At 45.1% G+C, this 25,084-nt stretch overlaps 1 protein-coding gene across 1 annotated transcript; it reads right to left on the minus strand.

The window, feature by feature from the left end:
- Nucleotides 1–1,208: 1,208 nt before the first annotated feature.
- On the minus strand, nt 1,209–24,782 carry LOC135898531 (46 kDa FK506-binding nuclear protein-like). Its single transcript, XM_065427525.1, has 9 exons — nt 24,548–24,782; nt 24,228–24,317; nt 19,342–19,614; nt 17,666–17,833; nt 17,139–17,254; nt 15,034–15,114; nt 9,898–10,032; nt 2,494–2,620; nt 1,209–1,415 (listed from the first exon to the last, which is right to left on the minus strand). The coding sequence occupies exons 1-9, from the start codon at nt 24,555–24,557 to the stop codon at nt 1,288–1,290; spliced, it is 1,128 nt and encodes a 375-aa protein (XP_065283597.1). The 5' UTR covers nt 24,558–24,782; the 3' UTR covers nt 1,209–1,287.
- Between the last annotated feature and the right edge of the window lie 302 nt (nt 24,783–25,084).

Below are 25,084 nucleotides of genomic sequence, written 5' to 3' on the forward strand. Positions count from 1 at the left end.
CAGCCTTTGGCAATGCTTCCATTTTCTTAACCACCACAATGAACATGTTGCCGTTCTGTGCGACAGCCTGTTACCTTGTCTCGCACACTGCAGTGTGGGGTCTTTCTCAAGTTTTTGCTGCACCGAATACTTGGCTCTGTTTACCTCGTGATGCTGCCTGAAAACACTTTTCTTTGCCACACGGTCATCTATAGCACAGAAAGCATGAAGTCAAATTTCATTTCTTGTTTCACCTTCAGGGCTTTTCCAGGTCAACTTTCTGTCGCTATGCTTCCTGAAAAAGGTGTTCATTATTCGAACCTTATTTCTTTCTGCAAGTTCTACCAGCGCCTCTCCTCTAGCGTTTCTAGAATCGACACTGTAGTTGCCAATTGCTTGTTCATCAGCCTAATTTTTCCCCACTTTTGCATTGAAGTCGCCCCATTACTACAGTATACTGAGTTTGCACTTTTCTCATCGCTAATTCAACATCTTCATAAAACTGATCTACTTCCTCATCATCGTGACTGGATGTTGGAGCTTAGGCTTCTACTACCTTTAATCTGTACCTCTTAAGTTTGATTACGACTACAGCTACCCTCTCATTAATGCTGTAGAATTCGTCAAAGTTGCCCGCTATGTCGTTATGGATTAGGAATCCTACCCCGTATTGCTTCTTATCTAGGAGATGTCTATAGCAGAGGACATGTCCGTTATTCAGCGATGTATAAGCCTCACAAGTTGTTCTAATCTCATCAAGGCCGATGATATCCCAGTCGCAACCATACGATGCCAAAGAAATGCACACGTAATGTGTGCTGTTTGTGGGTTCAGCTCCCAAGTTGTTTTTTTGTCCACTTTCATTTCCACTATGCTTTCCTTGGCTTCACATGGTTGTGACTGCCTGTGTGTATTCTATGTGGGCCCAGGGCTTTTCGCTGGGCACAAATTAGAATTATTTCTGCAGCATAATTATATCACTGATCACTGGAATGACTAGATGAAACATGGTCACATTTTCTCATTTGTAACCTTTCATACCATCCACCTCATCTGCACATGGGCAAAAGAAAATTCAAAATTGACGAGTCTTGGTAAACGAGCTGGCAGCTGTGTAAAACAATAGCAGCTTATTTAAGACTATGGCTTTGCCCATGTCATTATTCTGTACTTTAAGTAACTTGACGTTTTTGGAGACTTCCTTCAAACAGCAATGAAAAATGCACTGATCACCAGTCTTCAGCTTTTATTCAATGGAGGAAATGAGCGATGGGCAAAAGATTGTGGCCACTTAAAATGAGAAACACTTCAGGAGACGGCCTTGAGCTCCACATCAAAGTACAGGGTGCTGTTAGGTGGAATGACCCCCATACGGGTGCTGCCATATGCTTGACTGGCTGGAATAACCAGACGGCGCCTTCCTCCTACTTTCATGCCTGCAAAGAAATTTTTTAGCATTTGAGGTTTCAAATACCACCAGGAGTGCAAGACTGTAATGAAATGAGCATGCAAGTTCAGCGCAGCAAGAACATTTAAGAGGTCCATTCAATTTCCTTACATTTTACTATTCGCCGCACGCTATGCCACCACTCACCCTATGCTGTGAACTAGGCTTTCACTTGTGTAGCGGCAGCTTTGGGAAATGTAGCGCAGGCTTTCCTATTCAAGTAGTCCTGAATTTTTGCCATAGGCTATGTCGTGCGGAATGCGTTAATTTTTGTCACATTTTTAAACACTCAACATCACTGTGATTCACCTGTGCTTGGAAGGTAAGCAACCAGTGAAAGTCGAATGCAAATTGTTCCCTTTTTGTTGTGGAACAGTCTGCCTTCAATGAGTCAATTGCAACAGCATCTGCAGCGAAGAATTCCCACCACTCTTAGTAACCATTCTATCTTGCTAAGCGAGAAAGGGTACAGCATGCTCCAGGTGTGATCTTGTTCTCATTGTGCAAGATAAGCTGAATGGACCTCTTATTCAAGCTATCTTGGTACTTCTTAAGCAGCAAATACAGTTAAACCTCAACATAATGAAGTCTGCAAAATCCTTCGTCATAGTATTAAAATTTTGTTACATTGAAATTTGACCTTTCATACAAATGAATACAATTGTTGACAGTATTCTTTTACATGGAAGGGGCCATAAAATTTTCGGAATTATCGGGCAAGTGGAAAAAACTAATTTCAATAAGAAAAAAAAAAGTTTTGCTGAATTTCTGAGTCAGCGACTAAAGAGTAAAAAAGCCATAAAGTGATCGCTCCGACATTTTCAAGAATGCTCCCAGCGGTCTCAAAGGTTGCAGACACATCTGGCCAGTGAAGTACTGCCATCACACAACACATTCATTATGTTTGACTAAGTGGAAACTAGGCCAGACAAATCAATGATTTGTAGTGTTTCACGAGGCGACCTTACATACTTGATATTGTTATTTACCACAAGGTGAACATAGCTATACACTACATAAGCAAACTGTAGAAAATCCATGCGCATATTGCAGAAGGTGCCACTTGCCTTGAATACCAGTTTCCCAGCCCTTGATGACCTCGTGCTTGCCTAGGCGGAAGGAAAAGGCTTTACCGGTGCGGCATGAGTCAAATACGTGGCTGTTTGCCAGGCGACCCGTATAGTACACGTGTACCTGAAAAGTGTGAGAACCAAAAAGCTTCTTCACTACAGGATCTGTGGCTATCCTTGATAGACACACTCCAAAGAGCACTTGTGAATGTTTTAGTGACAGTACCTATGCACAGGCCAGGGCTATAAGCAGCTAAGTAGTCGTAGCTACAAGTGACCATTTTATGGAAGCTATGGTTTCAGGCTTTCTTTACAGATGCGCAAATGGGAACAACAAAAACTAAGTGCCCTTCCACTCTGAAGAAGGATGACCAGTGAAGCTGTGTATGTGGGCTCCTTAACGGCAAACTGCACCTCCGCCACGGGTTAGCCTGTTATTGCACTATCTTTGGGATCGGCCCACGTATGGGGAGTGCTTAATGGCTGCTTCACCTCTGCCGCAGGTCGGCTCGGCATTGCACTATGTTCGAGATCGGCCTATGTATGGGAAGTGCTTGATGCCTGCTTCACCTCTGCCACGGCTAAGCCCGGTATTGCACTATCTGTAGGATCGGCCCACGTATGAAAAATTGTTGGTCTATGTGCGGATGCGATCCGCCAGATCCTAGCCATAGCATGTACCAAGGTATTCTAGCAAAACTACCTGTAGTGTAACCCTTGCAAGCTTGTGACAAAATGCATAGGGTTTCACTTATAACATAACTGCTTATGTGCATTAGTGCACAGCCTATACAGGCGCCACTGATGGCCACGTAGCAGATGACCCTTTGCAGCAAATATAGCTGAAGTTCCCAGCTGTGATTTTCCCTTTGTTCAGGTGCCAGACAACTACTTCAGTCCTAACACTGCAAAAAAGATGCGGGCCTTGATGAGAGCAGACATGTACACATTGTTATCAGAGTATGGGAAAACCCAGCTTGCACATGTGCGAGGTGCATCCCGCAGACATGTGCAACAAAACCCAGTTATACGAATGGGGGTAGCTATGTCGTTTAGTTGCCTAAATGTGAAGTCTTGATCATTTTTTTAAAGTTCTACTCTTACCGTAATACTCTTTCTGTACCTCAATAATGGGCACACGTCGTTGGTGCAGACTTAAATCTCCGACGACTCCAGACATTGCAGTGCCAGCACACATTGTAGTGATTTTGCTACCAATGAATACACGTGACATCGCCGAATAAGTGCTGTCATAGTCTCCTCAGGAAGAGTCATTACAAGCTTCCTCATGGAAATGCATAGACTAATCAACAAGGTCACCAAACGTGTGATGGAACAAAAGTGCATAGTGCTGCGTCCCAAATTGAATTCATCTGAGTACGTCGACGAACTGCCCTTCCCGTTGCAGCTTTCACAATTTGAAATTCCCTTAGTGAACTGCTTGGAAATGCACGAAGATCGAGTCTTACCAACTTTTTTTAGAAATGATATGGAGAGAAGCTACATAATATATTTAAAGAATGAGCAGTGCCGGCAAGGCCATATTTATTACTCTGTGGCATGGGCATTGCACTCGTACACCACAAAAGCTAGGAACAAATTCAATTGAGTACAAAATGCACTCTGCTGTCAAACAAAGTGCACTATGAGGTAAGTCTGCTCAGACAGCAGCGAAGTATAATGACTCCACAAACATGACAATTATTTTTCAGCAAAAATTGAACAGCAATATAATATGCAGCAGCTAACAAATCCTTTGCCTGAGCTACCTTTTTTCTAACACATTTGTCAAGCAACCAGGATATTGAAGATGCTCTGGGGCGAAAAGACTAAAGCAATTAAAGAAGCACTTGCTTTTGTAATCATTCCGATAAAACACACCATGGTTTAATCCCCTAACAAACAAGGTGAGAAAACAACCGTAATTAAATATATCAACAATGGTTCTGCAACAGTTCAACATGCGCGAAGCCACGCATATAAGAGATCCAAAAACATGAACTGCATGACAGCTGGTTTGACAATTTAATGGGCTACATAAAACCAACAAAATCAGTTCTTGTAATTCCTGGCAGCTTTAACACACAACATGATGCATTTGTATCATTGTTAGAGCAACACGGTAAAGAAGCTGAGAGCAGCATTCAGAACCTAAGCCTTCAACCCACATGCTGCGCTGTGGACAAACTGAACTAAACATTGGTAGGCTGTGATCAACTTCATCGCTTACCTGTGTAAACATTATTTAGTTCAGCAAACACCGAGATGACAAAAGAAAGTGTGAGAACAAAAAATTTCCCGCTATACGGCGGTGATCCATTGCTGCCACTGCTTCCGCTCATCAGGCTTTAAGGGGAATGATTAGAACAGCGTACGATTGTCCTAGGCCATGCTGACTTCGTGCGGCCTGCGCTAATTGCGTGCAGCGCAATCGACCGCACGCTCTCGGCTAACGAAGTCAGCGCTGTCTAGGCGGCACAACCGAACACATGCTCTGAACATGCGCTCTTGGTTCATTGATTTGCAGAAGTTTCTGACACATCTTTTTCCATAAAAGGTTTTCATTCACCCACATTACATCTTCCAATGAAGTTTACTCACCTACAATGCGTAACCAAGCGAAGAAAAATGAGTACAGACGACAAACTGTTCTAAAGCGAGTGCGAGTCTTGTCGTATGTCCTCCAACTTTAGCAGCCTACTAACACTTTTTACATTTCATATAATTGTAAATGCAATAACAAGCTCTCATAATTAAACAAAACCTGTTTATTATTACACATAAAGCTAAAAGAGGTTCTTTTGGGCCATTTTAGTAGAGAATGAATCATTGTGACAGACGGAACAATGCTTGCCAGGTGCGTCTTCAACGTGTCCTGGCTCTCTGAGAACAATGCCAATCCGAAGTCACAATGTAATGGCTTTCTCATGCATATTACAGCATAACAGCGCCAGGTTTCCCTCTAGGTAATATAGTGAGAAACGTTGGACGGCTGCCTCCTTTTCCAAGTGCACTTAGCAAGGCTGCCACCAGTGTTGGGTCCTTCAACGCATGCTATGCGCACAGTGCAGGACCAGATATCGTGCAGTCTTTTCTGACTTCCATTTATCTTGCCATAGAAAGAACTCAGTGTAGGTGCATACTGCTTATGGTGTAGACGTGTGAAATTAAATATGTGTTATAATGCAGTTGTGAAATCCCGCAGACAAGCTAGCAGTGAGCATGCTTCTCATTGAAGTGTGCCGACCAAGGAGAGAGCGACAAGGTTAAAGCAGAAGAGGATACGTGGAGGGATGAACAAACAAGGAAAGCGGGGGGGGGGGGGGGGGGGGTTGCCTAGGTGATGAAGAAGCGTTATGCTTCGGCCACTTGTCAGCACATGTGGTCTGTATTGTTGTTCTTCGATTCTTCAGTTAGTGTGTGGAGAGTAAATACAGTCACCGATTGATATTTTCGGACACGGACGGACCAGAAAAGCTTATTTTGACCAATATATTAACTGGTTTTTTACAGCACCACGGAAAAATCTATTGAGGTTCTGAAGATATTGAGTGTCTGACCTTGACTCTGCAATACTGACGGTTTAAACTGTGCTCCACAAATTCAGCAGTTCGTAACGTTATCCACACATAAGCTTTCGCCTTTCCTACCACGTGCACATACCAACTTTTGCTGTACAGTAACCCCTCGTTATAATGAGGTAATTCGATATAAGCAACCAGTCAAGCTTGAATTGCACCACAGCTGCAAGGAAGTCAAAACACAATGTATTCAGTGAAGCAAATAAGGCAGTGAGCTTTGGCTGTTTCAAGTTCTTACCGGTCACGAGCAACCCCTGCTCTAATGTGACCAACTGCACGAGGCCGTGGTTGCCACAGGCGTAGGTGCTCCTACATCTGCGCCATAGTTGGCACTTCATGTGGTTCTTCGTCCTTGTCGGGGCCACCAACAGTGTCAATTAGTATCTCTGCATCCATTGCTGGGGCTACCATGGGAGCAGCAGTGTCTGCCAACCGAATGTCTCGAAGTTGCCTTCTACCTCTTGGCCAGCAATTTTATGAACCTCGTACAGATTGCTGCAAGTCCGGTCATCATCAGGGTTGCTGACGACAGTGCGGGAAAAGCTGACATGCGCAATGCAGTTGGCGACGTTTGAAGGTAGGAGTCCAGCAAATAGATCGTGCCAAGCGAACCAATGTTGTACCTCTTGCTGGCGTCATATGCTGTGTGCATGCGCTACAAAAGAGCCCTGCGGTACAGCTGCCGGGTGGTCTCAATGATGCCCTGATCCATTGGTTGCAGTACCGTGATTATGTTTACACGCAAAAGTTCCAAAGCGATTGCCTTGACGTTGTCGATCTTCCCGTCGCTTGGACAACTGTTTATTATGAAAAGCACTTGCTGATTCTTTGCGCTGAACCGTCTATCCAGAAGGTGCACATAGTCTTCAAAAATAGCAGCAGTCATCCATGCTCGCTTGTTGCTTCTGTAGATGCATTCTTTTTTCAGAAGCAATGCAGCTTCTCGGCTTTCCCCAGAATCAACAAGAGAAGCTTGTCCTTGCCTGTTGCATTGGCACCGAACATCACCGTGACATGCTCCTTCCTCTGTTCTCCTCCGCATGAGGATTCACCAGCAGTAGTGAATGTGCGATTTGGTAGCGCCTTGTAGATGTCTTTGTCTGTATACTTTTCAAGTAGAGCTTGGAGCCGATGTTGGCGTCATACGTCTCCAGTGTCACGGTTCACAGCTGTGCTTTCACGAACGATCGACTTCGAGGTCACGCTGTGTCGTTTCTTGAACCGCTCAAGCCAACCATTGCTCCACTTGAAATCTTTATGCCCCATTTGGAGCTTTGAAGCAACAGCTTTGGCTATTGCAGTAAGTGCAGGTCCATGTATGGGAAGATTTGCTCTCCTGGCACTTTTCAGCTACTGTTGAAGTGCGCCTTCCACTTCGAAGTACAGTAGCCGACCATTTATTCGGACCTCGTGGGGACTGCGGAAGTGTCCAAAAAAGCAGATTAAGGAGGGGAAAGAAAAAAAAAAAAAACACTTTTATTTCCACGCATTTATTTGGGCTTGGCAGCAGACTTGAAGAAATTGTGAATGCGCCGTTGCACGCTGTTCCGTTTACGCGCAATCAGATAAGCCTGAATCTTGGAGAAGGTCGTACGGTCACTATAGGCGGCTGAAAACACAGTCACTGCTTGTGCACGCTCTGCATGCGACGGCAGCATAGCACATGGCGTGTCATCTTCTGACTTGGAGTCATCGTCTGGCGGTGCAGCAGAAACCTGACGAATGATCTCGCCGTCATCGAGTTCTGCGCATGTCAGTACAGCAGCGCGAGCACCTGTGAAACTGTCAAATGAGATGGTGTCCAGAACCACTGCACAGGTCTCGGCAGAACACTTTCGGCGTCAGTAGGGTGCACATCGGAAGGCGACAAATCCTAGGCTCCCGGCACCGGCTTGCCGGCATTCCCCAGCGCAGTCTGCGTGGGCACTGTTGGTGCCATTAGACACTTGACACTATGTTGCCGTATGCCATGTTGCATCACCGCAACCATGTTGCATCACCGCAACACAAAGCAAACATCACCATGCAGTCCCGCCGATACCAGTCACACGAACGAAAAACGTGACCTACTCGCAGCGTCGTGCATGAAGAAACAAACAAATCAGCTGCTGGATTGCCTTGACATGGCTTACTAAGCTGAGACCGGAACAGCTGTAGCCACGAACCAGGCAGAAACGATGATGATGAGCGAGGATTTGCAGTAGCGCCACTTCCTGGGGCAGCAAGCAGGCTCCGTTCAAAACAAAAATGGCATTCAGCAAGTCGAACCATGCACCGGTCAGAAATGGTGCATGGTGCTATCGATCAAGATGGCTCAAGGAGTGTCCAAAAAATCAGACGAGAGGTTGCAAGGTGTCTGAACTTTCGGCAGTTGTTACACATTATGGTCTATGGGGAGAATGGCGGTGCAGCGAAGCAGACCGAATAATCGAGCATGTCCGAATTTTCGGAGTCCGAAAAATCAGTCAGCGACTGCATTTCGAATCGCAATTCCTCTTTCTCTTTGCCGAGAAGCTCTTTTCAAAGCCATCCAGCACAGCTTCCTTGTTTTTCAATACGGATGATAAAGTAGACGGTGGTATGTTAAATTCCTTTGTGATGTCAGTTTTCTGTCAATTTTACTGTCAAAATTCTGTTAGCCTATACTTTGGCAAGCTTGCGCAAGGATATAGAACTGCATTGTCAACAGTACAAAGTGCCTTGCATCTGTCGATCAGCAGTGGCAGCACTGCCGGTTAATTGCTTTTGGAGATACAATCACTTTTACAAGATTTCGTGTAACTTGGCACCGGATGCAGAGCAACAGCGCATGCAGCAGCATTTCTCCAGTGGATGCTGTTGCCCATAGGCGCCGATGTGTTCAGTGCCAAGCGCAAGAATGATCTTATCTCGTATACCTGAAGGCAGTCAATCAAGACTACAGCCCCTTAACACAGCTCTATATCTGCCGTCGTAACTGCATGCAATGCCTGTTGGGTGACACCAAAACCAGCGTTCTTGAAGCAAGGGATGCATATTGCCAGATGATCGCTCAATTGCGGCCTGATGCATGGCACCCTAAGATGCAACAGCCATATCAAGCACTATAAACAATTCCATGTCGGTGGGATGTGGATTTCCTTGTTTTTGCTGTAACTTTCTCACCAAGGTGTACATTATGCACTGCACTAGGTGTGCAAAAACCGTCTTGTCAGTAGCAACATGCGTGCTGCGTCAAATGGGCAATCAACAAACAAAATGGCGGCCACGACAAGTTTTCAGCAGACGCGATTGATTCCGGTGCTTGGTTGTTTTCGTAAACAAAAATAGTGGCACCCACGCAAGTGTAATGTGGTGGTACTTTAGGCAATTTTACTGCAAAGCAATCACATTTGAGCACATTTTGGGGCCTGCTAGCTTTGCGTGAGTAGCTACTATGCGGGGTTACATTCCAGCAAATTTTGTTGATGTGAGATTGTAGTGCAGCAACATTTCATTGTCAAGAGGTACGAAATGCATTGAATCCTATGCACGTTCGCCGGGGATACGAAAATATATCGTTGTTGCGGGATTTCATTATCGCAGGTTTTGACTGTACATGTTTTGCACACATTTGCCTTTGAAGAATGTTTTTGGTTATACTTTCCGGGGTCGGCTGAGAATTGGGGCCGGCCTAGATTCGAGTAAATACGGTATTTATAGTGCAGAAATTCGAGACACTGGCAACTTATGCCACAAGTGGCCTGTGCTGTGCAGGCTTTCGCTACCCATGCAAGGTTATATGCTGTCACACAGAGATTTGCCCAAGCCACACCTTACACCCAGGAAAAGACCGACATACATTTTTGCCAGGTTTCGCTACAGGACCACTCCCAACACGCAGGTCAGTGCTGATGACACCTCCTGGGAGCGTTGTGCCATCTTCACCTGCTCCTCCTCCCAACGCCGATTGCTGGATCTTGGGACTCTCAGAGCCCTGTGGGAAATATGCGCACCACCATCAGCATTAAAGAAAAGCTATGCTCAGAGCAACTGCCTTTTAGCTTACAGGCACAATCACAGCAGTTTGACATCACAAACTGTTTTGCAGCATGCTTCATAGCCGAGTTGCCCCTCATCCAAGCAGCTCATGCTCGCTCTGGCTGAAACACGTATGACAAGTCAATTTAGCATGATTTTCGCAAAGGGCAGCGCAGAAGTGTTGTGGAAAAAGGAGAGGTGGACAGGAAAGACGCTCACCTGCAACTAAGTATATCTTTAAGGACAGACCACCAGGAACATTATTGTGCATATGCTGCTACCGAGAATTATGAAAAAAGTCGTTAGGCAATTTTTATATATTAAAAAAAGATGTCAACAGGGCATGCATCATTACATCAATAATGACAGCTAGTGCAGGTAATAGCAATAACGGCACGTGCAAGTGGCCTGACAGAAATCATTCCAAAAACCATGGAGGCTTTGTTTTATGTCAAGACTGGCCGACACCATGTTGCCCAATGCTGTCACTCTCTAGTAAGCATGTAGAAAATAAAAAATGATTTAATACAGTTTGTATAGTAAGGAGTTATATCTATTTTATTCAAAAAGAAAACAGAGAGAAGGTGATAGTAAAATGCACAGCGGAAAAAAGAAAAAGGTAAAACCCATTCCGAATCGAGTCGAAGATTCCGAATACGAATGAAAAGGAAATGCATACAGAAGTAAATATTTCTGAATATGAGCTATTTCTATGAACTGATGGCAAGCTCATCAGTATGAGGCCTGAACTTTGTCACAACTAAGATTCTCTCCTAGCAGCTGGGAAGTCAATCTCAACTGTCCTGACATACTCTCAGCCCCTAAACAATATCTCAGTGTTGGGTTTCACTGCTTTAAAGAGTTTATTTTGGTTTGGATGAGGGACATCTGCATCTCGGCATCCGCCAACACTGTTCTTTTGAGCTCAAGCTCCTTCAAAGAGGCGGCGGCACGCTTCCTTTCTTGTTAATTCCTCAGTGCGTCGGTCCTTCCTGATCTCTTTCTCCATCCGCCATGTGTTTGCCCCATGGATCATTTGAAGCATCTTCTTGGGCAGTTATAAAGTCAATGTAAAATTTTTCGCCCCCGCGGGGCTCCACGAATAAACGCCAATACGAGGAAATAGAGCTCAACCTGAATGATGGCAGACCAATACCTGCGGTCCCTAGCATCCGCATTCTTGGTATGACCATAGAAGCCAATGGAGCTAACTCTACGGCTATCTCCAAGATCCTTCGACAGACCGCTAATACATCCAGACTGCTGAAACGAGTGACCAACCGACGAGGGGGTATGAAGGAAGAAAGCCTCATCCGCCTTGTCCAATCTTTTATTGTCTGTCACATTACTTACGTTGCGCCCTTTCTCAACTGGTACAAAGCTGAAAAGACTAAACTGGACATCATCATCAGAGGAGCCTATAAGCAGGCATTAGGGCTACCCAACCACACCAGCACGGAACTTCTATTACAATGAGGTATCCACAACACGCTAGACGAGTTAATCGAAGCCCAACGTCGATCTCAACTAGAGCAGCTTACCTTCGCGGAAACGGGCTGCAGCATTCTAAACAAGCATAATATCACCTACCACCATCAACATGGAGACAAACACCCAATACCACGCGACATTCAGCAAAGGATACACGCCGACCCTATTCCAAAAAACATGCACCCAGACCACAACAAAGAACGCAGGAAGGCACGAGCTACCTCCCTCATGAAAGCTTACGCCAACACCGCGGGCGTCACCTTCGTCGGTGCAGCTGAGTACCAAGATGGACGGCGCTTTGCAGCGGTTACCACAGCAGGCGGCTTGCTCCGACATGCTGCCAGCATTGTTACCAAAAATGCCGAGACGGCCGAGAAAGTGGCCATCGCCCTGGCCACTCTTGACCCAGCCTGTCACACCATACTTAGCGATTCTCGCGCAGCAATCAACTACATCAAGTGTCGTATTTCTCAGCAATCACTCCATGTCTTACAACAAGCCCCGCATTCGTCTGAAACTCAAATCCACCCTCGTCTGGATCCCAGCACACGCCGGCGTTGTCCACCCGCACCTCACCAACCCCAACGAGGTTACACGCTCCGTAGCACGAGGACTAGTCAACTGTGCCGGAAACGGTGCAGGTGCACCCGCAGGACGCGACCACCTTACAAGATACAACGACCTTGTGAAGTAATTTTTCCTCGCAAGAAGAACCATCACCGCCCCTCACCGCAAGTTAAACAGAGCACAGACAACCACCCTTTGCCTGCTACAGATGAATACATACCCCTCCCTCACACGCTATTACACTATATACCCCGACATCTACCTGAGCCAGACCTGCAAGGTCTGTAAAACTGAATCAGCAACACTCCCCCACATGCTATGGGAGTGCAAACATCAATACCCAGACCTTAATCCCGTGACCCTCCCGTCAAGATGGCACGCCGCCCTGCGCAGCTCCCATCTCGACGACCAACTCTGGGCGGCGTAGAGGCAGGACCTCGACGTCCAATCGTGGGAGGCCTAGGCCCAGCCGACTGAACTGCTGGTGCTCATTAAAGTTCACTCTCTCTCTCTCTCCCTAGGGGCTGCGAAAGCATCCAAAAAATCTGGCAGTCAAAAAAAAAAAAAAAAGAATGCATGTTTTTAACTGCCCTTAACTCTTTTGTTACCACGTATATTAAAATCGATCACCGGGGATTGATACTTTAGATTGCCGATTTCGACATGTTGTAGCCGTTTCATATCCACTTAATGCCTTGCAGTAGTTAGTACAGGCACTGAATTTTGAGAACCAGTTAAAATTTTCGCACTCCGGTGATATAGTGATTTTTTATGGACCCTTTTAAGAAGGAATGCTCGTATGTTGTAGTGAAAAGAGGCCTGGCCGTCACCTTCTGCCGTGCTTGAGAAGAAATCATGTTGCTCACAATTACACTGCACTAGCAACAAAATTTTGCAATCAAATGATTCCCAGTAAATCAAGAATTAAATTATATCGCCGGCTTTGCCGTCTGACAATGCTGAGTGGTGATAATTAACCGAAAATGATGCCAGCTGTTCACTATTGAGCTTTGGTTTGGAGTCAATCATTTTATTCAGCCAAAGTGTATTTCTGAAGGTCCGCCGTATGTCTAGCATTATAGAAAACTATAATGGCGGGAGGCCAGTGCCCCTCCTCACCACTTTCCTCCGTCCAGCTGCTGACTGTGTTCACCTGTTAACTGTTTAACTCTGCTTTCTCCGCGCTTCGATTGCATGTAACAAGTTGTGGCTGTCGGTGTTCGAGAATGGCAGTGCTATAACAACTGCAAAGAGAGGTCACAGATGGCAATCGACATATGAGCTACACCAAGGCATCGTGTTAGTGGCCCCAAAAGGGGCCTTTTAAAAAATGTGATAAGGTTGTGCGGCAGCCTGTCAGCTTGAGAAATCCAGAAGAAACACTGGGGCGAGATTGCCACAAGCATCTCGCCACGTACTTTTCACTGGCTAGCGCGAGAAAACCCCATGCCCATCAGCCTTGCTTGCTTTACATGAAGTTTGCTAACATCCTTCTCCAAGGCATCCAGGTGCTCCACGTAGGGCAGCAGAAGATCCCTTGCGAAAAGGAACTGCCATAGGGACTGAATTATCTGCAAAGCCTCCTGCGAAGATAACATGAGGCAGCCTGCTCTACTGCGTTGTTGCCACAGTTGCTATCCAATGCAACCATGTTTGCAATGATTGCTTCATCGGTTAGAAGCACTTTGGCAAGGTCGTGCATTGCTGATGATCAATGGGCGGATCAGCCATCTTCCGCTTCAGCAGCGAGTCAAACGAGGCTGAGAAACCATGTGGCCAGGAACAACTTCCATGCAACCAACTAAGACAAGCACAAGTGACTTAATCCATTGGCAGAACTGTGCAGAATGAGGGGACAGCGAGCAATCTGGGAGCAGCACAGTGCTGTCAGCACAGTTGGCACTGTCCACTAGCGTTTCGGAGGATGATGTGGCATAGAGCTATGGGCACAGCCTATTCGTGTTCAGAGGGGCGGAAGGGCGACGGGAGAGAAGCACACGAGGCTGGCGTGTGGAGAAGGCTGGAAAATGAGCGGGCAGAGACCATTTGTGCTGTGGCTTGAATTTTTTTCTTTTGGATTTTGCATTTTATTACCTTTTGGCATGGACACCCAGCAGCCAGACTTCATCTTTATAACCAATAATGCGACATTGGGGCATTGTAGTAAGCTGGTTATTTCAACAGAGAAAACATAAATACAAAAGTTGACGGTATCATTGTAAGTGGATTCGACTGTACTTATTACTGCATAATGTTTCATTTCATGTTCATGTGAACATAGTTAAATATATTAATTCGATTATTTTTTTTGACAACTGGAGATAAGTTCCTTTCAGCTTCCCAACAACCTCGAACTTGACTACCGTATTTTTGTCACGTGGACTCCAGACTCTTTGTTGCACCAAAAGAAGCTTTTTCTTCTCCAAGGTAAGCAATTGTGATTTTCCTTCTTTAAATATTTCATTCAGATCAAATACACTATACAAAATGTTGTAGGACCTTAGAATTGCTCACCACATCACCAATTCGACTGACTGTTGCCTTGTTGGCTTGCTGAAGATGACATTGCAGTAGCATCCCACTGACACATGGGACAGTAGCACAGTTCAAATGCTTTTGATCCAACGAAAAGCTTTGAAGGCTGCATTGTTTATTAGACTGATGTTTGCAAAACAGATTGCGGAACATACAAGGAAAGGAAACAGCAAAACATAGCCTATCCAAAATGGTAGTGTAAGCTAGTGGTATGGTTTCAACTGCACACATTCGAGACTCTACTTCAGGTGCTAACCTCTGTGCCACAGTGTGTTCTGTGCAGTCAATACCTTGAGCCCAGCTACACAATATGAAATTTGTTTCTTTTAAATGGCGCAGCCCCACGACCAGCAGTTCTACATACCGCAGTAGCACCATCAGTGCGCTGCTTCTTAACTTTCTTGCGCTTCTTTTTCGGGACTCCGTCTTGGGGATCTGATGAGTGCTGCAGGCAAAAAAAGGCTGTTAAATATAGTTGCGAGCACACCTTTTCACACACCTATAATAATAAATTCAACTCAGCGCATCCACACTAACAGTATTGCTTATGAAAGGTACAGGCATTTCGTTTTCAGAGAACTTTAGCATGTACACTGGTAGTCACAAACAGAATCTAAGAATAAGAGGGGTTTTAAATCAGCTTCAGGATAATAATTATACACGAGGTGCATGTAACAAACTGCAGGAGCCATGTGTGAATCGCAGCACAAATGTCTGCTGCTTCAAGATTGGAAGTTTTTAGCAGCTAAGGGTGTGTTTTGTGTATGGCAGGGATGAATTTCTGATGTTTCTGTGCTGCCACACGACATTCAAAATATTAATAGCCTTTTAAGAATTTCTGTGCAGTTCTTGCATGCTTGAAGCTCACCTATAATAGTGAAAGTGTTATGATTAAAATCAGGTGAAGTGAACTCGCACCTTCATATTTGCATGCGCGACATATTTTCAAAGAAAATATTAACTTGACTAACAAGGATTCAAAACGCAAGCACCCAATATAGTATTAACATTACTGTAGACTTCAATACTTACAAGCATATTCCAACTACTTTATTGCATCTGCAGCAAAATAAGCTGTCAGATGATATAGTGTACAAGAGATTAGAACTCATAGGAATGCAATAAAACCATGTTTTTTGTCACTGTACACAACATAAAACAATGTACCTAAGTTTCTTAAAAATGAATTGCAGTTTCGTAAGAGAGAAGAACAAATTTCTTAGTGGCTACAAGAAAAATTAAATATTTTTTTTCATATTTTGGAATGATGGTAATGGTTTCAATCTACAGCAGCAGCAGCCATGATTCAATCATGGCTCAAAAGCACTGTATGGTGCCACTGAAGTGGCCCTACACAAGATGCGATTCAGACATAATTGGAGGGAAAGTATTGTGCTACATTAAGTGAATGAAGTGCCATCACCTGTAAATCTGCAAGGTTAGCCACGGATGACAATGGCAGATAGTTAGGAAGTAAACAAGCGGTAAGAAGGCAATGGTGCTGCCTTCTATCACACGAAAAACCAAAGAAAGCACTCCATTTAGAATATGCAATAACAATGACCAGCTGAGTACCAGACATACGAAGCAAGGAGTTGCTGACAATCCACTACACACTGTTACGGTCGGCGTCTGGCACCACGTGCAGAAAGGAATTTTACCCAACCTTTTCTCACCATGCCTCGTCGGAATAAAGCGCGACTTCCTAATTCGCCATGACCATTTCGAATGTCTGTCGGTCTGGCGGAAGCCCTGCAGTGTTTACAGGCCTCTTTTGTGTGTGTGTGTGTGTGTGTGCGCGACTTTAGAGGGACCCCTTCCTCGAACGGCTAAACTCTACCGGAGAATTTCCACGAACCAGCAACGTGCAAAAGAGACGGACAAGCGTCTACAATTCCAGGAGGTGGGACGCCCTCCTCCTTGCAGCAGACTCGGTATAACCAGAGGAGGAGGGGCCCTCTTTCTGTGCCGGTCATGTGACGTCGACAGAAGCAAGATCCCTCCCACGATTGTAGAGAGCCTATTTAAGGGGCTCCGAAATTTACTTTTGAACAGTTCATTCTCTTCTAATCATCTTTTATCAACCTTTCAATAAACCGTGCAAGTTTCGCACTAGAAATCGTCTCGTCCTTGCCCAGTCGCCACGGTCTACCAGATGCCTGCAGCCCGCCGACAACGCCACGCTACCCAATAGTAACGTCAGTCGAGCTTCGATAGGCAGGCGTCGCTACTACTCGGCAGCAGTACGATACGCTATCCTGGAGTACGCAACAAACTCGAGCTTCGATAGGCAGGCGTCGCTACTACTCGGCAGCAGTACGATACGCTATCATGGAGTACGCAACAAACTCGAGCTTCGATAGGCAGGCGTCGCTACTACTCGGCAGCAGTACGATACGCTACCCTGGAGTACACAACAGCACACAGCCAGCCCATAAGTCCTGCTTTTTTAGCTCTGTATGTACGTACCGCTGATGTTGTGCCTTGCTCCTTTAATGGAGAGGTGTTGCTCATCGGCTTGCCAGGAACCCGCTTCTGGGCAGGGCGCTTGTGTGGCAAGGCTGGTGCTGGCTTAGGCTCTTCATCTGTGCAAAAATGTAATTGTCACTAGATAAAAAAGCCTAGACCAATTATATTGGTGACCAAACCTAAGACATAGTGTGCTGCAGTGCTTACATACCTCTTTGAAGGTGGCGACCAATGACACACAAAGAATGTTACTCAAAAGTCTTTAAAGTTTGGCTGCACACCTAAGCAGTAAATAGCATTGAACAGTTTTGTTTTTCAACGGACCTGACAACTTCTGACAAATTCAGAGAGTGGCTACATTGTGAACACCTGATGAATCTGTTGTAACAGACTTGGGAGTTATGGCCCTGCGACTGTTGAGCACACGCGTACAGAATAAGATGATTCAAATATGCTAATCAAGTTATTCACAAAGATTACATTTGATCAACCTCCTGCTCAGTCATGGAGAGCAGCATTGCCTTTACCTGAAAGTTCGTCTTCTTCTTCTTCTTCATCCTCATCATCATCATCCTCTGTCCCATCCTCCACCTTGCTGACATCAAAGTCAGAGTCGTCATCCTCACTTTCACCATTAACTGCTTGTAGGAGTGATTGTTTGAGCTTCTTGCTACGCTTAGATGGCCTTTTCCGAGCTGGACATATAAAAAAACAAAAACAAAGTCACTAAAACCAGTATGCCTGCATTTTGAGTAGTCTCTACATATTATTTACGTATTTTAGCATTAATCACAGCTAACTATAAACAATAATGTGTATCAAACATGGATGCATATGCATGGAAGGGACCAAAAACAAATTGGGCTGTAGGGATATGGTCAGAATTTCATCCACTAATGATACCACAAAACCACATCTGTCCTTTTTACCAGTGCCACATAATTAGGTGTCCTCTGCAAGTATATTTCATCTACCTCCATAGCGTGTTTGATTCAAGGGACAGTGTTGTCCAAGAACACTTGGTTGCATGCCCCCTTGTGCACGAAAAAAAAACATGTTGTGCTGGAAAGCAACTGTACAACTTAAGCTGCCAGAAGCCAGTTCATATGGAGGAGAAAAGGAAAAAGAACAGCTAGCCACAGCAACTACTTCTAAGATTTTTCATTTACATCCACATGTGATTTCTACCAGCACAGCTGTTTTTAGAAAGAAAGGCATTGCAGCCGTATTACATGTGTCACAGTGCTTTAAAAAAGATATATCAATTTTATTTATGCTTGTAGTAGGCGTGCCTACTTTCTGCAGGCAGAATAATGAGTCGTCCATTTTAGGTACAAATAAACGCTTTAGGTTGAAACTAAACATACTGCACTGCAGATTTATCTTTTACTGGTGTTGTTTGTTATGTGAACGGTAGTACAGAAGCATTACTTCTCGTTTTCAAGGAATTAATGAAAACGGAAAGAAAAATATTTATAAATATTGATCGATACAATAACAAAGTGCTTTGAACAAGACTTGTTGCCTAGTCTGCTGAGAACTAGAACTGCTGACATACCTTACAGCAGCAGTGGTAATGCAGAGAAAGTTGTGTTGGGATGTGTCTATTAAGCAGTTGTACTTTACTATATGGGCTATTTCAAATAACTTGCATGCAAGCTTTTAAGAAAAGGGAGGTGGGGAGTGGGGCAGGTACAGGCGACTTGAAAGGAACTAATGCATTGCAGAAGGGTTGAAATCTGGGCCAGTTGGTACATACTTGAACGAAAAAACCAGTCAAAAACACAAAGGACAAGAGGAGAGGTTCACACCACAACGACTGGTCTTTATGGTGTGAACCTCTCCTCTTGTCCTTTGTGTTTATGACTGGTTTTTTCGTTCACGAACTAATGCAGTATTATTCCCTGTGCTCTTGGACAAACACCAAACAAAATTCCCTGACTAGACAGGGTAGCAATGAAATGCAATCGACTTACATCGGTTATTTTGACTAGTGCAGGCAGTTCAGCAAACTGATCTTGCAGGTTGCTTACCTAGTAATGTGACAGATTACTTTTGGCGAGTAAAAGTGTGCAAAAGTTTACGTAACACTGCACAAAAGTTGTTTTGTGCGAGAGAAAAAATGAAGTGTGGCCAAGCTCTAAGAGACAACCATGCAATGTGCTAACAGCTACTAAACGATGTTAGCAGCTGGCTCGCTCACCCATGGTTAGCCGATTGTCCTCCTCTTCTTCCTCCTCATCTGGTAAAGAGGCCTCTTCCTCCTCCTCCTCATCAGAAGAGACATCATCATCTTGTAGGCCGTCGGTCAGGTACCCTGTCAAATGCACAGTTCCTCTGCCATTGAGAAAAAAGGTCACCTCCTCTCCTTCAACAAAGTTGAGGTCCAGTGCCACCTGGCGTGCGTGTGCTTGGTCCAGTGTACACAGCAGAAACTCTGCCTTGGCATGTTCGAGCATAACCATGACGGGCTCTCCTGCAAAGAGATACCAAAGCTCAAACGTATGCTCTCGCACAAATAAAAGAAATGAGGTCAAACACAAATTACACTTAATTACGTGATGTAGTAGGTGACAATTTTTCTGCAATGAGGATGTAAACATTGATTCGATTGATTGATGTGTGGTAGTGGCGCAACTAGGTGCTAAATGCGCTGAAGCCCAACGCCTGTGCATTTGTGAAAATATTGCACGCTAGTTGCAAATTAGAATAGGAAACCGTCTCTTCTAGTCTGTTTTCTGATGTTCGCACTTAATTCCTTCATGACAGTATCATGTGTTGTCAAATCTTGTATGCCAAACAAATGCTGTTGCAGGAATTTAGTTGATTTTCACTAATGCGACATATAAGCTTCTACGGACATTTACGTCCAAAAACCAGATACAGTGCCAGTTAGTATAGTGCTAGGTGTATCATGTGGCTTTTTTTTTCCTGCTGCACGTCACACTTTCAAACTATTATGAAAGCTGGTAGATACCATGAACTGCAGCAAATAAGCTGCATTCTGCTCTTAGAAGGAGCAAATGGCTATGTAATATTAAACCCCTAAGGATTACAGGGCACCAGTAATACAAGGTCTGCTAGAAAAGTATCTGACCTTATTTTTTTTTTTGCGAACACCTGATCGATATGAAACAAGCACGCTTGCATCGGCCGACCTTGAACCTTTGTGCGGATGCGCGAATTTTTTCCCGCCTGCCAATAGCGTCAGTCACTGGGACGCAGCGTTTGAGTGAAGTAGTGTGCAGTGCTCTCGTCTATTTTTTATTGCAAGGAAAATGGCGGAGCAACTGGAGCAGCGCTAATGCATCACATTTTGCCAGAAACTTGGCGATAGCCAAGTGGAGATCATTCGGAAGATTCAGACGGCTTTCGGTGACAATGCTATGAGCAGCACACAGATTAAGGAGTGGTACAACCGGTTTAAAGACGGGCGAACATCGGTGGAGAGCAAGCCACGCTCCAGCCGGCCATCAACATGCCGAAATGACCAAGTCATTGCCGAAGTGAACGCTGTGGTGATGTGAGACCGTCTTGTGACTTTCCGAGAAATTGCAGAACAGGTGAGCATCAGCAGTTTTTCTGCACATTCCATTATGACCGAAGATTTGGCCATGAAGAGAGTTGCGGCGAAATTCGTTCCAAAGCTGCTCATGGTGAAGCAAAAGCAACTTCGTGTTAAAGTCTCACAGGACATGCTGAATTCCACAAACAGCGACCCCGACTTCATGAACGCCATAATCACTGGTGACGAGTCTTGGGTGAACGGGTACGACCCAGAAACCAAACCCCAGTCGTCACAGTGGAAGAATTTCATGTCACAAAGACCAAACAAGGACAGCCAAGTGCACAGCAAAGTTAAAGTGATGCTGACTGCTTTCTTTGACTCCCACGGTGTGGTACACCATGAGTACACACCACAGAGTCAAACAATCGCCAAAGAGTACTACAGGGTTGTCCTCCGTCGCCTATGTGAAGCTGTGCGGCGCAAGAGACCAGAGTTGTGGTCAACAGGAAATTGGCGTATCCATCATGACAATGCTCCTGCACATTACTTGCACTTGATTCGGACTTTTTTGGTGAAAAACCAGACTCCTGTAGTTCAACAGGCTCCTTACTCTCTTGATATGGCCCCCTGCGACTTCTGGCTGTTTCCCAAATTCAAGAGTCTATTGAAAGGAGCGCAATTTCACACGAGAGGACATTATGGCTGCAACGACAGCTGAGCTAAACTCCATTCCGAAAGAGGCCTTCTTGGAATGCTTCCAACAATGGCAGCACCGCTGGGAGACGCGTGTGGAGTCCCAAGGAGACTACTATGAGGGCGATTAGGTTTCCAACACTCCAGTTACGCCAGTTTTTTTCTTCAGCCAAAGGTCGGACACTTTCAAACAGACCTCGTATATGGTGATAGCACCAGCATGTCGCCATTCATTTCGCTCACTGCAAGCTTTGTGAAGGATGGGGTAGTGCAGTATCTGTGCAGGAGGTACCGTGCGCGCTCTGCATGAGCAAGAACTGGTACTGAGCTTGCGGGGAGTGGCAAAGTGCAGGGCAAATCAAATGGCCCAATAGATTCTGTCAGCAGATTCAGTGCTCCAAGACCAGCAGGACTGTTTCCATGACAGAATGTTTATAAGGCCAAACAAGTTTGCTTCTTCATTTTAACCCTTTCTCTTTCACTGATGTACCTGTAGCGTTCTGTGTTTCTGCCCCACCTTGTCACCAACGTTCTCCAGTCTCTAGTGAGGACCATACTGAAAGTGCATTTGCCATTATCAGGGTATTTTTTTCTTTTCTGAATAACCTAAAATAAGGTGTTGCGTTAATTTGATATTTGAGGAAAAAAAAGAAGACACTGGCAGCGTGTCCCCTTCGAAAGAAAAAAAGAACCAACACTGAAAAGGTTTGATGTCCTCAATGGATGGTAGGCACATGGAATGGGTACCCTGCAATGAAGTTTGCCTGTACATGTCGCGCCACCTAGCAGCGGCAGTGAGCACCTGCATGCAGGCCTCACTGTGATTTCACCATTGTTCGTGGTGCGCTCAGGCCTGCCTGAAAGCCTGCTTTTCCTATTTTCCAATGGATTTACCAGGGCATCTTGGCAGCTCCTCCGTGAGAAGTCTGAACAAAAAGAACAAGCGCAGGTACTGCTGCGTTAGGATTGTCAGAACTGCAAAGGGGATGCTGGCATCAAATTGTACCACTTCCCTTCAAAACCAGGGGAAGCAACCTGGCGGCTCCCGTTTCACATGATGCAATGAAAATCGCATCATGTGTTTAAGTGGATCGTCACGGTTCGTGTCAGTCTTGCGAAATTCTTTTAAACGTACTGAGACGTAAATACAAAACAAACAAACAAAAAAACAAAAAAAGACCCAGCAGCGGCACATGTAAAAAAACACAACAAAGTGTCAACTGCATAAAAACGCGTGAATTGATTCCCGCTGTTGTAAATTAGAGTTGTTTAGGTGGTATTGCTCCAAGACAAACGCGCAGTGGTGGTTACTTGTCAAACCTACCTTCGCTAGCGCTCCGCGCTGGAGCTTTGTACGCATTGTACTTGTTCCTACGCCAAGATCAATACGCGACTGCTGGAACCGGGCTCATTCATGCCGATGTTTTCTCGAGCTTAGAACAACAGAACTAAGGTTGGAGTACACCGCAGCACACGTCGAGTATTTGAAAATTAGCATTTCTCTCGTGCACACTAGCGCATATTTATTCAGTCTTCACATTGTTTAGTCTCAGCTGATTACTCTCTATTATGCTTCAGCGGTAATGCCCTCGCACATTCAAGCCCGAACGACAATACTAGAATGTGCTCGAAGCACTTTGTAAATGGAGAAAAAAGCATTACCTGCCATTTTGCCAAAACGTCTACGATTGTGCTACAAATGACAGTTAAAAAATGTGTACGGTCTTATTTGTTCCCTTAAGTGGCATAAAATAATGATTTGTTAACTTACTTTGAGTTCGACTTAGTAAGCATGCTTGCTTTGTTGCAACAAACACTTCGCAACCTGCGGTGGTTGCTTAGTGGCTATGGTGTTGGGCTGCTAACTATGTGGTCGCAGTATCAAATCCTGCCCACGGTGCCGAGTTTCAATGGGGCCGCAGGTGGTCCAAATTATTCCGGAGTCACCCACTATACGGCGTGCCTCATAATCAGATCGTGGTTCTGGCACCTAAAACCCCATAATTTAATTTAAGCACCTCGCTCCAATGTCCGTGCTGTTTACTTCTTTGGCACAATATACATGGTTGTAGTCGTTTCTCAAGCATCGGTGGTCCAAAATGAGCCTCGATGTTTTCGATTGCCTTAAAACCGCAATTTAAATGACCAGCACGCTTCAAACGAGCGCCGCAAAAACATGCCTCCGTAGCAGTAGCAGCATCGGTGTTTCGCGGAACTGACACGGTGGCGCTGACGGCTGAGCCGATCGCTGCGCCACCTAACCACTGAAGGTAGCCGATAGAGAAATGACAGATAATCTCATGATCTCAGTTTCAGGTCTCACCATAGTTTTGTAAGAAAAAAATCTAACAATATTAAATGCAGCGTTCCTTTTCTTGTCCTTCCTTGTTCTTTGCTTTGTGTTACCTACACAACTCTTGAGCTTATCACACAACGCAAGACTCCGGGATGAGGATCTGTTGGCTCCTGCATGTGCAGAAAGCAAATTTCAGCGGCGATTTTTTTATTAAGCATGGATGTCAAATAATTTAATGCGCATTTTCGTCAATTACGGAGTGCTCAGCATGTTATATTTACTACGGTTTACAATAGGCCCTTGCAAATTATTGTAGTCGCCGCGATATGGCTTTTTGTTCTCCGGATCAATTGTGCGCACGATTGCCGCGATAGTGACCAGAAATGTAGAAAGCATGCACTGCGATTTCGGTTCGCGAGAGCTGTCAGCTATCGCGTAGCTTACAACTACCGTGTAACTTTGTGATCCCTAGAACTACTTTGCACATTTTATTACAAATCACTGCGAATTATGTACTCGGAGTCCTAGACGCATGCGCGATCTTCGGCGATGCCGAGTCTTCGCTCTGTAACGACGGATGCCTGCCACTTACCTCCCGATTTCGGCTCCAGCGCAGCCATGGAAAGGTGGTACGACATATCGACCACCTGGGAATAGCGCTTCCCGCTTTCAAGAGTGACGCCTGCAAAAGGGTACACAATGTGTTCATTCGAGCTATTAATCGCAGGTCAACGGACAGCTTGACCATTTAAATGACGCTCCTCTCAAAACTTCATTCTTATTGTGTTCAACACAAATGAACTGCTTTGAACACGGCACTCAGCTGCCTCGCAGGAATCGGCAACAGTGCGAACCATAGTCGCAGTAACTGGTGCAATTTCGCCAATGCAGTGAAACGACGCGGCTACTCACCCCAAAACATTTTGACGTTACTTCCGAACTAAGCACTCAGAAGAAAGAAATAGACCTCTCCGCGTGTTTAGTCCTTTGCTGGCTTTTGCCGCCTTACACAAGCACAGCAAAACTACAAAGCGCACACCACGCCGCGCACACACACGCGCACGGGAACCGGCAACCGCGGCACTCGTGTAGCCGCCAGAAAGCTTGACCATAGAGGCTTGACATTTAAAGACGAAACGACTAGGCCGTTTGGAGAGAACTGTGGTGAATCCCGCAAGCGATTTGCGCGCAGCCTATGGTCAATAAAATTATATCACTATGCCATGAAATGCGTTAAAACACTGTTAACAAAATTGAACAAAATTAACTGCTGGCGCAACCGCAATTGTATAAAAAGCATCAAATATTGATGTAGAGGCAATACAAAGAATATTTGAATTACTTTGAAATAAATGTATTCCAATATATTCGTCGACGCTACTGCAAGATGGCGTTAAGAGCATAAGCGACCCTTACTTGCATTTAAGTTTGTAGTACGGACGAGAAGTG

This window comes from Dermacentor albipictus, chromosome 2 (genome assembly GCF_038994185.2).
Source record: "Dermacentor albipictus isolate Rhodes 1998 colony chromosome 2, USDA_Dalb.pri_finalv2, whole genome shotgun sequence".
NCBI lineage: Eukaryota > Metazoa > Arthropoda > Arachnida > Ixodida > Ixodidae > Dermacentor > Dermacentor albipictus.